At 35.2% G+C, this 17,622-nt stretch overlaps 1 protein-coding gene across 3 annotated transcripts in view; it reads right to left on the bottom strand.

The window, feature by feature from the left end:
• The window catches only part of arl15a (ADP-ribosylation factor-like 15a), a 495,451-nt gene that overhangs the window by 462,515 nt on the left and 15,314 nt on the right, over positions 1–17,622 (bottom strand). The window contains exon 1 of one of the 3 annotated variants that reach the window (XM_051930023.1): positions 9,497–9,617. The exons of 1 other annotated variant lie outside the window; for it this stretch is intronic. In XM_051930023.1, the coding sequence (XP_051785983.1) occupies positions 9,497–9,550 (54 nt within the window). In that variant the 5' untranslated portion in view covers positions 9,551–9,617. Of the gene's footprint in view, positions 1–9,496; positions 9,618–17,622 lie in introns of those variants that run through there. One more of the 3 variants, XM_028805616.2, reaches the window with a different exon arrangement.

Below are 17,622 nucleotides of genomic sequence, written 5' to 3'. Positions count from 1 at the left end.
GTTGCATGCGTGTTTAGCGGTGCAGCAGTGAAAAAGGTCACCCTTAAACAGTTTCCCGCTGCGCCCACGTTCCGAACGTTGTTTAAGCTATTTAAACAGGTGTTGCGGTATAAGAAAAATCCATATAACAAAAATGAAAAACACTTTTTGGTATGAACCGGTATACTGCCCAGAACTATGATAAGCAAAAAATATTTCACCACGACCAATAGGAGATTTTTCAATTAACAATTTGATGTGTTTGCTGTTGTTTAGCAATGGTATCGACACCCATTGTATAAGTAATTTTGTTACTTTCATTGCTCATAAAAATCATCAATCATTTATCTCAGCCATTACTGCAAACAATACAAGTAAGGAACAAATAAAAAGGTATGATTTTTGGTTGTAACATTGCTTTAAGTCTATACACATTTAGTTGCATTCATAATGACAAAATACAGATGCAGACAGGCTCAAACCAAACGACACGTATTTATGATACTTCTTTATGTTTACCATTTACAATGGAATATTTCAAAGTTTCATACAAACAATTCTAGGTAACACTTTAGTTTAAGTACTACAAAAAAATCATTTATTACTTATTTACTCTTAGGTAATAAGACCTTAACAAAGGCTGGTGTTTGCTTAGTACCTTTTGAAGGAAATATAACATTATTAAATTCACATAAACTAACTTAGGGTTGAAGTGCACCTCTGGACAAGACAGCGGTCCATTGAAGGACTCATTTACATCTACACTCACCCTCTCAAGGGACTAAATAAGAATCACCATTTAAACTTTCATGCACACCTTTGGCATAAAAGACAACATAGATGCAAGGAGAACATCCAGATACAACACAGGGAGCAGGCAGGTGCAGGATTCAAATAAAAGGTGACAGGAATGTGACACTCTTGGTAATAACATGGATGATTGATCATCAATCAAATACTTCTTACAAGATTAGAAGACACACAAAAGAAAAGAATGAAGACATTTTCCACAATGCACACATACCTTATTTAAAACCTGATTCAATATGAAAGCATTGCATGCATAGTCACTAAAGGACAACATTTTATGTATAATATAAAACCAGCAAACAGCTAAACAACAAAACCTCTACAAATTAATATGATTGGGTCTTCTTTCCAAAATATGTTATTAAGAGTGGAAATAGGACAGATCAATTGAACAGATTTTTGGTCAGCAGGAGGACCACTGCTCAGGATTCTGCTTGAATTATTCATTTTTGGCCATTAACATCAACAAAAGTTGTTTCCTTGTTTGTTATGAATGTAATAACTTTAAGTAAGTAGAGGTTGAAGAATCTTGTGTGTTTCATTTTAACCACTGATTAATCTAAATAATATGTAACCTTATTTAATAATAAGATGTTCTGTTAAACTGCCCTGTGCACTCATTGCAGCGGGAGCTGTTGGTTGGTAACTGTTCTTTTATTCCATGAAGATGCATCTCTACAGTAGCTCTGCATCAAGCAATCAATGGAATATTAGAATTGTTTAAACAGACAGATATGCGTCTAACCATTCAGAGAAACAAATCAATACTGATAAAGGGATGATAAGAAAAAAAATCTTGCTTATAAATTCCACATAAAAGTAACACAAAAAGGTGACAGGTTCAACACAGCAGATCAGAGACTAAAATAATTAACTGCAGTGTTCACACTGAAATTTCACTAGCAAAGCTCTAAAGACACACTGTAAAGTGCACTTTTACAAGCATGGCTCATAATTTCTTTATTTTGTTAATTAACAATATTCTATTAATCAGCATTCAGAGAAAATTGTTACTTGCCACTTTTTGTAGACTTGCATATCCATTATAAAGATCTTCATAAAATACAAATAAAGCAGAGATAAATTCACAGAGTGGGATATAAGTGATATAAAAACTTAATATTAGTTCTATAATAAAATGTCTGCTGCAAGTTGTTTTAAGTAATTAATAATCAATAAATGTCTATATTTTAAATTTATTTTTCAGACATACAGTACATTTCCAAGAAAAGTGCTAATACTATCTAGTAATCTGTAGCTTATACAAAAACATAATAATCTATATAAATAAGGTGGAGTTACATATTCATTTCTGTTTGTTCCAGCACTGCACAAAAATTGTTGCACACATAGTCCACTTAGAATATACATCTGCCCCAAGAGGTGGTGGGGACAGCTCAGGGGCAAAAGGAGTGTCATGAAATACTATACTTTTATATATTATTTTACTATGCTTTTGAACCCAAATTGCAATAAATAGATACAACTTCATTTGTCTCCAGGAGGAAATTTGTATTTTTACAGAAACTGGATGGATGGATGAATGGATGGATGGATGAATACACAAACAATAATATGAATACACACCAGAATGACTAAAAAAGAAGAAAATTAAAAAGATTACAATATGCAAGCTTATACGTTTATCTTTCTAGTTTGCCAATAAAAGGTGTCATTTTGCTTAACTTCTCACTGAGGGAAATAATAAATACCCTTATAAAACTGAGGTGTTATATGAATATTTGTACTTCACATTTTTTGGTCCTGACTTCAAATATGATTCCTGGTATTTCATTAGCCAAACCAATTAACATTTCAAATTCAACCTGTTACTCGATTTAAAAAAATACAAGTCAACACCATGTAACAGAGCTAGTATCAGAATAGTTGCAATAAAACAACATTAAATAAAAAGTAATATTTTTTTATGTTATTCAAAGACTTATTAATATCTTATGAGAGGACTAGAATAACAATATTTAGTTCCTTAAACTCCTCAGGGAACCATTGAGATTCCATGTATTTATTAAATTTCACCTACAGCATACAAATGAGACAGTGATTAGCTAAACAAGGTGCGCTAGTGGTGCAATTTAAGAACCAAATGGGTACATTAATTAGATATTACAAATTAACCTGAAAAACACTGGGATCCCTTGAGCAGTGGTTTGGAGATGGCTAAGCTACTACACATTGAATGTAGCTTATTTTATGACCATTAGTCAGCCTTACCACACCAAACTGGATTTTCAAGATAATGTGTTCAAGCTGTCATAAAAATCTTGAAGAAACTGGGCAAGCTGAGAAAAAGACAATGCAGTGGAAAACCCAAAATGTGTGGTGCATTTGATCTAGTACCTGCTACAAAGTTCTCAGAGAAGCAGGAAGGGAGGAGGGGGAAACTGTAAAATGTTTAAGGAGACATTGTGTTTCAGTTTCTATGCATTGGAAAGGAGTGAAAAATGAAAACATTCTGGACATTGCACATTGCATGAACCTTTTTTAAACCAAAGAACTGGATTAATTTACAAAATACAACCTGACCCCAGCAGTTGCTGCTTAAAATTTGCCAACCTCTGCTAATTTGCCAACAAGTCAAGTAATTCAACTGGGTCACCTGGAAGACTCTGTAGAATTCAATATTGACCAGCAGTGGGTCCATTTTTTGTTAAAGTTTCCCAGAGACCCTGCTGTTTTCTGCACTTTCCACAGCTATTTGAGAATGAAAACCAGCTTTAAAGGTTAAGCTGCGTGAACTATCTATCCTTTTCCTTTGTCTGTGATTCTGAGGTGGGTGAAAAAAGCATGTTTTTATGAAGAGTACACTTTTATATTAAAACTATTAACAGTTTATCATGCCAAAACTGTACACATCCTTTAAAACCAACTATTTAACATTTCCACTGAACTTTTCAATTATACAAAGCATGGGCATGTTGTAGTCCAAGAATTGTGCTGGCATATACTGTACTTATACAGATGGAGACCAAGAATTGAGAAATGTTATAAAGATGAATGTCATGGATGGGGAGGTGACACAAGAAATTACTGAAATGCATGGCTTGCTACAGGAGAAAGAACAAGATAGGGCTTCAGTAAGGCTCCATGATATTGGGAAAAATTGAGACGAACAATAAACTTGATGATGATGCAAGAATGCTAAATAATGCTATAAATCAGAGATTAAGGTTGTGCACTGTGCAGTATCACCAATTGTACAAGTTGTCAATACAGACAATAAATTGAGATTGTTACCTGTATGTTTATTAAAACAAAAATTACAGTCAATATTGTAAAAAAGTAAACATGTTTTGTGCAAAAAGAAAAACATGCTGCAAAATATTTAATGCTGTAAATTATTCTGTGCCTAAAAACACTACATTTTAAATAACTATCAAATTGGATTGCAGCAAAACTTAACAATCTAGGCCTTGGGGTGCAACAATCACAACAGGCAGCAGTGCACTTCCTGAAAAGGGGAGAGGGGAGAATAAATAAATAAACACCTGACTATTGGCTTTGTTTTACCTTAGCTAAGGAATTTAGTTTGTTAGCAACTCTGGTCTATGTTTGCCAGTACACTTCAAACTTTTACCTATTGATTACATAGCCAAGCCTTTAATTCAGAATCATGGTCAAAGAAGTGAATTGTCAGGCTTATGTAGGACTCTGTTGTCCTGCTTGACCAAATGTCAGAATGTATTTAAATGCATTAGTATAGATCACAGGATATAACATAAACTACATGGTTTTAACAGCAGTTTACAATATTATGCAGTTAAATACGGAGTACAAATGGGCTTCTGAGCCCGACTCCAAGTAATGTAAAATTATTATTTTGCATTATTATTGGAAGATTTATAGACAATTATAGCTTGTATTTTTTTTAAGCACAACATTTTGAAAGATATACCCGATGGACAACTAAAAATCTATATTGAATTCTTATACTACAATTAATGACAGCAACAGACCATGATGGATAGCTGGTCACTGTGGTATTTGGAAAAGAAATTATAGTTTAAGAGAAATACTGAATCATTATAACCTGCAGATAATAAATCAATGAAGAAAATATAGGAATCAAAATAACCTTTTTCTAAGTAAATTTGAAATGGTTACTAGAAATGAAGGCCAAAGAGAATGCTTCTGTGTTTAAGACTGATGATTTTTGGAAATTCACCAATGCTTTTTACAAAGGAGTCAAAAACATAAAATTTGTCAAGGGCGCTCTATTCACTGTAAATTAAAATTGAACTTTCCTGACAAACTATCCTGGAGAGACAATATGCCAGTTTGTGGCTGTAGATTTTACCCAGATTAGCTATTCTGAACATTAATTGAAATCTGAAACTTTAGTCACAGATGTTTCATACAAGGGCAGCATGGTGGCGCAGTGGTAGCGCTGCTGCCTTGCAGTTAGGAGACCCGAGTTCGCTTCCTGGGTCCTCCCTGCGTGGAGTTTGCATGTTCTCCCCGTGTCTGCGTGGGTTTCCTCCGGGTGCTCCGGTTTCCTCCCACAGTCCAAAGACATGCAGGTTAGGTGGACTAGCGATTCTAAATTGGCCCTAGTGTGTGCTTGGTGTGTGGGTGTGTTTGTGTGTGTCCTGCGGTGGGTTGGCACCCTGCCCGGGATTGGTTCCTGCCTTGTGCCCTGTGTTGGCTGGGATTGGCTCCAGCAGACCCCCGTGACCCTGTGTTCGGATTCAGCGGGTTGGACAATGGATGGATGGATGTTTCATACAAAACAATGGCGCAAGAATTTTATTCATGCTTTAATTTATTATCTACATATATATAATTCACTAAGTCCATGGCAAGCAAGACGCACGTAAGACCGATCCCACCCCACCAACAATTCACTAAGCAGCCGATACATGGCACATGCACTGCAGAGCCAACAATTCGCGCGAGAGCGAAAGTATTTGCCAAGAATGTTTTCATTAATCAAGAATGAAAGTCGGAGGTTCGAAGAAGATCACATACCATCGTAGTTCCGACCATAAACGATGCCGACTGGCGATCCGGCGGCGTTATTCCCATGACCCGCCGGGCAGCCATTACTCCCACTGGCATGCCTCTGCATAAAGTCAAACTTAAAATAGGTTCAGTCGTCATGTTTCTCAGAAACCTCATGCCAGCAAGATGTCTCTGTAAAGGCACTAGACTGACTGTTACCAGCATTCACCGCAATGTACTGGAGTGTAAAACAATCGCAGCTACTACCTCACAAACTGTCCTTATTCCCCAGATTTCCCTGACCCCATCAGATTCAAATTTGCCTTTTACTTTTACATGCTTTTTACTTTTTCTATTTCCTGTTAGATTGGCCTTTGCAATGACAATTAATAAGGCGCAGGGACAAACTTTCAAAAAGATATGCCTGTATCTGCCAAAACCAGTTTTCAGTCACGGACAATTGTATGTTGCTCTCTCCAGAGTTCCATCTTTTCATTCACTTACAGCACACAGGCACGCGCACGAAAGAGACACACACACACACACACACACACACACACACACACACAGGCGCGCGTGCGCAAGAGAGAGAGACACACACAAACACACAGGCGAGAGAGAGAGAGAGAGAATCCCTGACCCCATCAGATTCAAATTTGCCTTTTACGTTTACACGCAGACAATTTCCTATTAGATTGGCCTTTGCAATAACAATTAATAAGGCACAGGGACAAACTTTCAAAACAATAAGCCTGTATCTGCCAAAACCAGTTTTCAGTCACGGACAATTGTATGTTGCTCTCTCCAAAGTTCCATCTTTTCATTCACTCACAGTTGTATCCTCAAACCCACCCCATTTGGACAACTGTGTCTTTCAGGAAGTGTTCACCCATCAATACATAATTATGCGGCGTATGCTATGCCGCGGGTTGGCTAGTCATATATTTTGTGTAATTTTCTTTTATCTTGATGTATAAATCACAGTCAATCTTTGAGTTATAGTCTGAGTGGGCATTCTAACCTAACAGCAGATGGAAAGTATGTATTACAAGGGAACTGAACAAAACACTTAAGCTTTTTGGACAAGCTATCTATCATCAGAGTAGCTAGCTAATTATCAGTGTATAGCATTACGAGATCTGGAACCCCACATGAGATATTGGCATAAAGGACAGTCTGCCCGTGGGTGAGACTGAGAGAGACTTGACCCAAAAAGACATACACCAGTCTGTCATCTGAGTCCAGCCAAGCCCCGGCAGACAATCCTTTTCCCTCGTTCTTCTCTACATAACAAAGATGCTTCCTTTAGTGCTGGTCTTTAGCTTCCATATCATTACGGAAAGTATTGTTTATTCTTTTTTTTTTTTAACTTTGAAACAAGTATGTATTGGTTAAATCCAGACATTGCTATTATTAATTGTCTTTATGTGATTTATATTATATGCTGTTATGATTCACTGTGCTGCTATTATCTAGTTTTAATAAACATTTATTTGCTTTAAATGTTTATAGTTCTCACATCTTGAGTAGCTGAAATAGTAATTTAAATACAGGGCACTTGTGTATGTAGCTAGCCACGTCATTACCACAGGGTTATTAGCCTCCAATAGTAAGCAGGGAATGAAAAGTGTAATGTAGCTTTTTGAGTAAGTGGAATAATCAAGGTGTACCAGACTCCAGTATCTAGAGTACATCTAGGGACTTTGTCAGCCTTTAGTGTCTAGGAGATATCTGGGGAAAACAGTGTCGATCACTCATGCTAAAGCTAGTAAGTCACTATGTGGAGTACTAAGGAGTAATAGATTGTGCATCACTGACTGTCATTGCTTAAGTTTTTAGGGTGAGTTAGGTGTTTGCCTTTCTAAGTGTGCTAAGTTTAGGGTGTGCAGGAGTAAAGCAATCTATAAGGAATCACTCTATAATACAAAAACATCTTGACAAATAAGTGTACTAAATTAAAAAAAAAAAAAAATCAATACCACTTGGAGCCCAGTTGTTTCATGTGCATAGACAAACAGGAAAGATGACACCAGCAGGCACTTTAGCATTTTATGGAAATACCATAGGTCACCTTAGTATCTGTTGAGTCAATCATATCTGATAATTGTAAAAGAATTTATAAACTTGCTTGTACTCCATGTAATCTACAAAGGCCTTGTTCTTCTGAACTGTGAACATCCATTCTGCAGAGGTACATAGCTGATTGACCTTACTCTGTGCTCCTGTGTCATCTTTCATTTGCACCAAAATTACAGGTACAGATGCTAACTGCCACTTTATTTGAGTCATTTGGGTAAATACTCCCATCATTTACTGGAAGGTTTTAGCATTTTCTGGCAAGAAATACATCTGTCTCGATGCTAGTTACAACTTTCATGACTCTTCGAATATTTTTTTAAAGATCCACAAATTCTATGAACATATTTAAAGTACTTTGGGAGCAAAAGCTCATAATCAGCAGAACAGTATGCAGAATAAATCTGGCACACTACAGGACTAAATCAAACGTATTCAAATTAATATGAAATTTTACTGCACTGAACTTGACCAACCTTAACTTTAGTATAGTTGATTTGACACTGGCCATTCTGCAATCACTTTTTGGTTTAAAATAAAACAATACTGTATATTTGAAGATAGGTATACATTTAAAATAAGTTAGCCAACAAATAAAGGTTCTAAAAAATTACAAAGAAATTAAAAAGAAGTAAAGTAACAGTGTAAGAGTCCACCCCCACCTTTACATTTGTGGCATCTAACCTAAGAGAAAAAACAGCTGAATAGCAACAGACATTAGGACTGATGTAAGAGCAATGACACCATGACAACCAGAAGCTTGCACTGACAGTCAAAAACATGTTCATGTGAAGACAACAAAAATAATCTAATTATTATGACTTTATAGTACTGTACAATATCCACTACACAAAACAACAAATAGTGACCCATGAAAAAAAATCTAATCCGATGCACAAAGTTAATTGTGCAAAGTAGTTTCTACTTTTTTCAGAGGTGTGAACAAAAATTCTGTGATCAGAAGTCCTGTAATTCTGATAAGTAAATGGAAATACAAGCTGAAAAAAACCTTCTATGTATATTAACAGTTCCTTTGTTCACATAACTTTTCAGTTCTTTAAAATAAGCTTAGCTAATAATTAAAAAGTGTCACATGAAAGTTAAACATTTTTTTTAATCTGAAAGACAGCTTTTTTGCAGGCTTTATTCTTGATGCTCATTACAGACATTCAAAGTGTAAAAATGTCCTAGGTCAGCGTAGTTAAATAATATCATTGAACATAACTGACATACACATATTTTAAATTTACTGGACAAATATTAATTCATCATGTTTGCCTTCAGAAAAAAACAGCAAAACATATAATGAAGCATAAGCCAGCATCACAAGTTGTTATACATCAACATATATGTCTTCAGGCCTACTAGAATTATACTACACAAAAAAAAAAAACTGCACCTCCTGCCCTCACTACTCTAAAACAATAACTTTTCTAAAAGATGAAGAGGATTTGCTTTTACCCTAAAATTCAATAAAAATTAAGCCTGCAGAAGGCGGCACACTGCTAAACAGAAAGGCAATAAGCACCAGTACTGATCCACCTTAATAACATGTAAACAGTAGCTATGGGAGGAGGGAGAAACAATACTCTGACAACAAGGAACAGAAAAGCATTAATGCAGAATTAGACACAGCATTGTACTCCCTAAAGCCCATGTTAATTTAACTTACTGTATAAAAGCCAATTCTGCAAAGCACAAATGAGAGCTGTATGCATTCAGACATAGTTGAGAGCAACTGCGCAACCCACAGCACGAAAGACGGCAAATACTATATGTGAAAGAGGCCAGCAGGAAGGAGTGCAGGCAAAGACGACAATCTCATTAGACTTTAGGCAAGATCGAGCACTTTGTGGCACTACTGCTTGTTGCCTGAACGTGATAGGGAGGGGGGAGGAAGCAATAGCAAGAAATTCAAGGGAAGATTTACTCTGAGATACAACAAATAGGGTTTTTTTCTTTTTTTTTTTTTTTTTTTTTTTAAATCAATTCAGAAAAAAAAGATTACCAAATATAAACTATGCCTCATCCAATCTGAAAAACAATAAATTCCTAGTTTATTATTTAAAAAATGTATTTTTGAGCTGTGACTTCATATTTTTCTTTTAATTATGTCTTTGTATCAAATTTGTAGGTTACAACCTGTAATCCAAAGCAGAAAAATATACAGACTTTGGAATCTAAATTTTGCCTTATTAACTCCTATGCACCACACCAAGGCCTCTTCTTCTAAAACAGCTATTTCTTTTTAACCACCCAAGTATAGGGCCTTTAAACCCACATATTTTACTGTTTAATTTAATTTCTATTTAGCTTTTAGTCCTCAGTTACAGTTGTTCTTTAATTAAAATTCAAGTATATTGACTATATTTGTGCATTTTGCACATTCTCCCCGTGTCTGTGTAAGTCTCCTTTCAAGTATTCCTGCCAAATTCCAAAGGCACCTCCAGCGGGTTAATTAAAGAATCTTAATTTTCTCATAAAAGTGAAAGTGTGTGTGTGCGTGTATATGTCTCAGTTTTGCAATAGACTTGTCTTCTGTCCATGGTTGGAACCTTCTTTACATCTGATGCTGCCAGAATCGTCTCTGCTCCCTTTATCCTAAATTGAATTAAGTGGGTGACAAAACAGATGGCACTAAATTGCAATTCCATTTCTGTTCATTTTTGCAAAACGGGGCAGATATGCTGCAATTAAAACATCCACATTGAAAAGGAAGACTAGTGAGAGATGCTGTATGTTTACTTTGTTAAACCTGTATATATTAAAAGTACATAAATAAAAAAGGTTAAATCAATTTCATAAATATTAATCTTAAAATATGTATCATTTATACAATATGACACCTAAACAATCACAATCATTAGTAAAAGACATATGAAAACAGCAAATATGTATCATCCAGTGATTCAATTCAACATAACATCTCTCCTCGGCACTTAATCAGCATGTAACCTGGGGATGATGACTAACGACCAGCTAGCGTTTGCTGATCACAATGTGTGATACTCCCATTCATGCAAATTCACCCAGTACTACAGGCGCAAGATCAAACTGCATCTGAGAGAGTATTCAACTCAGCTTCTTGTCCATGCACTGATCACAAATGCAATTCCCTACAGGTAGGTGAAACAGGATTCACTGCCAAGTCACCAAACATGCTCCAAAACGCAGTGGGGCATGTCTCTTTTTGGTTCCATTATCCATTCCATTTGTTAATGGAATGAGCTGCTCACATTCATTCAAACAATTGGCTCCTTTAGCATTGTTAAGAAGCATTTGAAGACATTCCTGTTCTGTGAATATTTGTCTAATTGCTAATGGCTGTTGATGCTACGTTCCTTTTGTAGTTAAGGTATGGCTGATTTTTATAAAAGGAAAGATGCCAGGAGAATACAGTAGTCTCTTTTTTAAATCATTTGCACTTGAAACTGTCCTTTTATAAGGTTTAACATTAGTTTTTCCCCCTTAGGTACATCTCACAAAAAGTGAACTATATTTTTACAAAAACATAATGAGATAACAAAAAATACCATATTACAGTACACCAGCAAACTGTAAAGATTTGGGAACAGAGAAAAACCTTTTAAAGAAATTATTTTGTTTCCTTAAAAATAACCTCATCTATGTAGATTAAGAAGTAAATCCACAATAGTACGTCTAAGAAGGTATTAAGAGGCTTTAACTTCATTGTGCACATAGTCTTAAGAACTATTTTACTGCACTATTATGGCCATTTCTTAATTTACTGTTAATTATTATCAGTTACTACTGTAATAAAAAAGCATAAAACAGGTATAATATTGGATATTTACTCATTTCAACTGGTTACAAATTCTGTGTTCACTCTCTATGGAGTTTTCTCCAGTTACTACAGTTTTACTTCCAGATGCTTCACAATTTGCACTCAAAACTGAAAGGACAGGGTCTGTCCCATTGACCCTAACTATTTTATACATAAATACATACATATACTCCCACATCCCTAAGATGTGTAGGTTGGGTTGAATGGAGTTCTAAAACAGGCCATATGCGACTTCACATCCTGTGATGGATTGGCAGACAGCCCATGGTTAGACTCTTGTCTTGCAGATGTTCAGAAAAATATTCAGGCTTGTAAAGAAGCTAAATATGGTATAAATGTTAATCGTTTGACTCTACACATGATCTCAAGAGTATGCATTGGTAAATATTGCCTCCACTTTAAATTACTTCCACTTGTTAATGGTTTCAAATACAGTTCACAGACATTATATTAACTTTGTTTTAATAAATAATTTAATAAATTATTACAATATTATGAACAAATCATCATCACAACCTTTAACAACTTAATATTTTCCTTGTTTACCCTATTTTCTCAATTCTGGGTATCCTTTAGGGCAAGATTAATTTTTATTTCATATCATTTGACCTCCCTCAAACTACGTCTTTAGTTTTATCTTCTCCATGTCCGTTGTGATCCACCTCTTCACCCAGTTATACTCCGTCTTTCACATCACATGTCCAAACCACATTAGTATTTTCTCCTCTCCTAACTTTCCAAACTAAGACCTCTTTTAACTTGGCATTTGTCTTTTTCTCACTTCATGAAACATCAGACATCCACTATCACCATCTATCTTTGTCAAAACTCAAAAATAAAGGGAATTAAAAGGGAAGGAAGAGTGCAAGAAATAACTTTCTGTGTAAATAATATGGTTTGGCTCATTACTGACTTGAGTATGTCATTACCAATCTTCATAAATGTATTAAATGATTTAATAAAATCTCTATAGATTTAAAAATAATCTGAAAAAAGAGCTTTTTCTAGTAAACTCTTTAGCACCTAATAGTGTATTTGAGGGGTATCCACTGCCCGTTTCAAAAAAAGTTGAAGTATCTGGGAATTACAATTAAAAGAAAGCTTACATATCTTTTTAAGCAAATTTGGCACTTTGATGGAAAGCCCTAAATAAGATGTAAATAGATGGTCAACTCTTCACTTCTGTCTACCAGGCAGAGTTAATATAGTTAAAATGAATATCCAATCTTAATCTTTATTCCTGTTTCTGAATATTTCTGTAATAATTGATAAATTATACTTTAGAAAGCTTAGTGCTGAACACATACATCCTGGTTGAATACTGGAGGGAAAATCTTACATATGGGAAGTCATAAAAATACATTAAATTCATCAAATCCTTTATGAAACAGATGAGATTATAACAAATAATGACAGTTGTTGAATTTAATATTTTTTTTCAGTTTATATTTTCAGAATATTTTGGCTAAATGTACAGACATTATCCATAGGGCTTACATTATTTAATAGATGTTAGAAGGACCCCATTAGGGCTCGTTTATACTTCATGCTTAGAAAACGTATGCACACGCATCATGGCTGCCATGCGTTCCCAGCGTTCATTTGACGCGTCCTCTGAAATTAACACGACGCGTGCGCGAGTTGCAGTACCAGCAAAAAGTGGGGGGGGCGCAGTGTGATAAAAGTCGTAATGTGACGTCAGAGTCTCTGTTTACTATGTACATGTGACAGAAAGCTGCTTTGCAGATCTTATAGGATCGATGTGCGCGCTTCGATGAATGGTTCGATATGGTGAAGCAAAATGCTGACATACAGATGCATTCGTGGTGCTTTTATATTCAAGCGTTGCATATTCCCGATCATAATGACACGATACATTTTAAAAGTCTCACATACCATCTTTTGTGCTGTCTTTTTTATAGCAACTTCACAACAGCAACATAATGTACAGCGCTGTATTTGAGCCAAAGAGAAAAAAATTAAGGACATGGTGAAAATGTGTATTTTGTGATTAAAGTGGAAATTTTGGCTTTAATCTCGAAATGTCCACTTTAACCTCGTAGTTTATTTTATCATTAAAGCAGACCGTCGTAAACGTCATCCCAGTTTTTAATCGTTACGAGCTTCTTGGACCTGACAGCAGTGACAAGAAGCAATAGATCACCACACAGAACACATTAAATGTATGATATTCCAACTCTCTGCAAATTTAGAATCTTTAGATTTATACTTGATATCACTTTCATGATGAAATGCATTAAAGTATGTATGTTACATTTTACAAATAAATCGTTAATTTTGTTTAAATAATGAATACTGTTAATAATTACACACATGGGGGTGACACGGTGGGGGAGCGGTAGCACTGCTGTCTCGCAGGGAGTCACGTTGCTGGTATTTCCTGCTGGGTTTCCACATTGTGCTCCGGTTTCCTTCCAAAGATATGCAGATTTGGTGCAGCTAAAATGACACTAGTGTATGTGTGTGCTTGTATTCACTTTGCGATGAGCTGAGGCCCCATCCAGGGATTGTTTCTGCCTCGTGCCCAATGCTAGCTGGAATGGACACATCCCTGGACTGATGGATTTAAAGATTAAACATCCTTTTCAGAGATATTGCGGTAAGGTGTCACAACACAGAGAAGCCGAACCTGTTCTCACAGTGATAATATTTCACACTGCCTCCTGCTGGATTCCTCCAGATGTACCTAAAGTATGCTCACAAGTATAAACAGTAAAACGCTTGCGTAGCAAGAGCGTCCGCTGCAGCATGCATCGCGTGAAGTATAAACCCGGCCTTAGTGTCTGTGAAAGGGTGATGTATTCTAAATGTTACTTAGTTGGACTTGTCTTTCAGATGGTAATGCAGTACAAAGAGGGTGGCGTTCCTAGTTAATTCTATTCATTTAGAAAACAAGTACTCAAAGGACACATCAACATAGCCAAAATTAGAATTTTATAACATTAGATAAAAAAAACAGCTGATAACAAAGTGTAACTTTAAAAAATGTTAAAACCTGTTTAAAACAACTGAACTAAAAAGAGTCATCAACAAAGAAAGGACTAAGTGTTTTATTTATAACAAAATAAATTTGGACTATTTCTTTGCATTCCAAAACACTCAAATTCTACACAGAAAACTCATTAACAATAATACTGAGCAACAACTATTTAGTGACCATTTAGAGTAAGTTCGTGGAAACTTATTGTTAAAGCTGTGCCTGAATGTGAAAATCCCTTGCAGGTACACAAACAATGTGCAAACTCCACACTGTCAGTTAACAGCCCATGTTTCAAGTTTAATATCCTGGTGGTGTGAAACAGCAGTTCTAACAATTAACCACTGCATGCTGATGCCACCCAGTATACAGCCAGCAATAAAATGGTATTAAACATTGCCCTGGTTTGCCAAATAAAAACATAAAATTGTTACCATGAAAAATTAACACCTAATTACTTCATGTAAATAATTATGCATCCAGACAATTATATGTAAAAAATGCTTTAATTTGTTCAACATAAAGTGCCTTTCTCACAGCCTGAGGTTCTGAATTTCAAATAGATTAAATTATGAGTTTTCCTTCTGTGATATACAAGAATAGTGCGTTACTTCCAACACTGTACAAAAAACGAAACATGAAGGATATCACATTAAAAAGGTATTTTGTAATTGTAGGCCTAAATCTGCTCATATACAATAAATGAATATACATAACTATAACTGGAAATTGATGGATGATCTGCTTTAAAATAATCTGCGATTAGAACCTATCCCTGTAAGGTCTCAAAGTAAGGTTGACATGCTAAAAAAAAAGAAAGACTTTAAAGAAAGACTTTAAAATTAAGATAAAAGATCAAAGATCATTCAATGCAAGTCAGTGATCCAGATATAGATGTGCACAAGTTTGTGTCAATCATTAAAACCATCAAGGTGCTGAAAACTGCTCAAAAATTAGAACCAAAACTTAAAGGTACCCAAAAAAAATTAAAAACACACAACAATTAATCACACTGGACAGATACTCAGGCACAATTGATGTGCATCTGGCTTCTAAATCTACTTGTCAGACAACAAGTGTATTATTAAGAGAAGCCTTGGAAAAAAAATACAGCTATGACATTAAAAGAACCGCAGAAGTCACACAATTCCACAAGATGAGCCCAAAGCCAACAAGGAAGAATTCCTTCCTGATACAAAACATCCATTACATACACTAAAGGTCTTAAAAAAAACATGTGAGGCCTTTGATTTGTACAAAAATACAAAAACAATGTATTGGTAATGATCAGATTAAACAGACACCAGCCACCCTGATTATGTTAATTTCTAGATACTGAAAAAGAAAACATAATTAAAGGATTAAGTTTGGTATTTTTCAAGACAAAGTTATTACTTCACAATCATGGTATATATTAATTTGACACATAAAACTGAGTTCTAAAGTAAAGCTTTTTTAAATACATTTAAAAATGTTTTGTCTGTGTTTCCATCTTGCAATACATGACAGAAAAAGCCTTAAAAATTACCAAAATTACCGTTGCAGTAATCTATACATGAGGTGACTAGGGCATTGACCAATACTTCAGTATTATGCTGGGTGAGAACAGAACGAAGTCTAGAAATGTTTCAGAGATGGAAGAAGGCAGTCCGAGAAATGGTACTTATATGTGAAGAAAAAGAAAGAGTACTGTCAAGAATAATGCCCAGGCCCTTAACTTGGGAAGAAATGTTTGTGTTAATATTGTTGATTAAAATAGAAGAATGGTTAACCTTAGCAAGTGTAGATTTAGAGCCAATGAGGAGCACCTCAGTTTTATTGCTGTTTAGTTGGAGAAATTGTGAGTCATCCATGTCTTTATGTCTTGGAGACATGCCATAAGGGCATCTGGAGGGAAAACAGAAGTGGATTTAGTGGATAGATATAGCTGTGTGTCATCAGCACAGCAATGAAACCTAATATCATGGTGCCGGAAGATATTACCTATTGGGAAGATATAAATAAGAAAAAGAAGCGGCCTCAATTCTGATTGTAATCAGAATTCAATTCAAATTCAATATAAAATCAAACTTCCACATCTTTTCTCGCCTAGATTTGAAGAGACAGTTCTATCTTCTAGAGCACCAGGTCCTTTTAATTTAATATCACAATGCTTATAACATGAATGCTTCACATCACATTGTGAAAACTAAAAATCAAGTGATTGAAAGTAATGTGTACAAAGCAGCTGTTATACAGTAGGATTATCTGTAGCAGATGATAATGATAATATTTGGGGTGCACTATCTGTGGGAATGTGCAAGTAATTTATTTTGTTATGCAAGTGGCAATTAAATGCGTGGCTTTAACATTCCCACTAAAAATGCACTAAAACCATTAGCCCCTGCTAGAAATATTCACTAAACATTCCTGATACTTGCCCTCAGTGTATAGACAATTTATAGTAATTAAAAAATATGTGGTACTCTATTGTATTAATTCCCCACATTTCTAACTCCAACTACCTTATTCTTTCATTTAGGTAATAAACACATATATGAATGTTAAAAATGAATAGTAGATCAAATAACATACCTTTGAGAACTTAAACCAAAAAAAAATTTCAAAAATATGATACAGTTAAATCTGTATTAGGAAACTGATAAGATTGCAACTTTGGAAAGGCTTCCTTTTAGACACTGATCATTTTAAATATGAATAAGGGCTGTCTTACTTCTGGAAGCAGGATAAGCACCTTCAGCAAAAATGTTGTGTGCAGTTTGCAGAAAAATGTTTAAAATTGCTGAAATGCCAAAGGAATACATCTACAATGCATTAACAAATAGGAAACAAGTGTGTCAGGTGGAAGTTCAAATTGAAGCAACCTATAATATCAGCAGCTCTAGCAAACAAACTTGTAATGGTGGCTGATTAGAAGAAATCACACAGAAGATGTGTAATATGATACAAGACATGTATTGTAACTAATAAATATGGCTAACAGCAAAGGTTTTCT

The sequence above is a fragment of the Erpetoichthys calabaricus genome, chromosome 7 (assembly GCF_900747795.2).
Source record: "Erpetoichthys calabaricus chromosome 7, fErpCal1.3, whole genome shotgun sequence".
Classification (NCBI taxonomy): Eukaryota; Metazoa; Chordata; class Cladistia; order Polypteriformes; family Polypteridae; genus Erpetoichthys; species Erpetoichthys calabaricus.
Note: the sequence above shows the minus strand (reverse complement) of the source record. Positions and strands in the feature narration are given on the sequence as shown.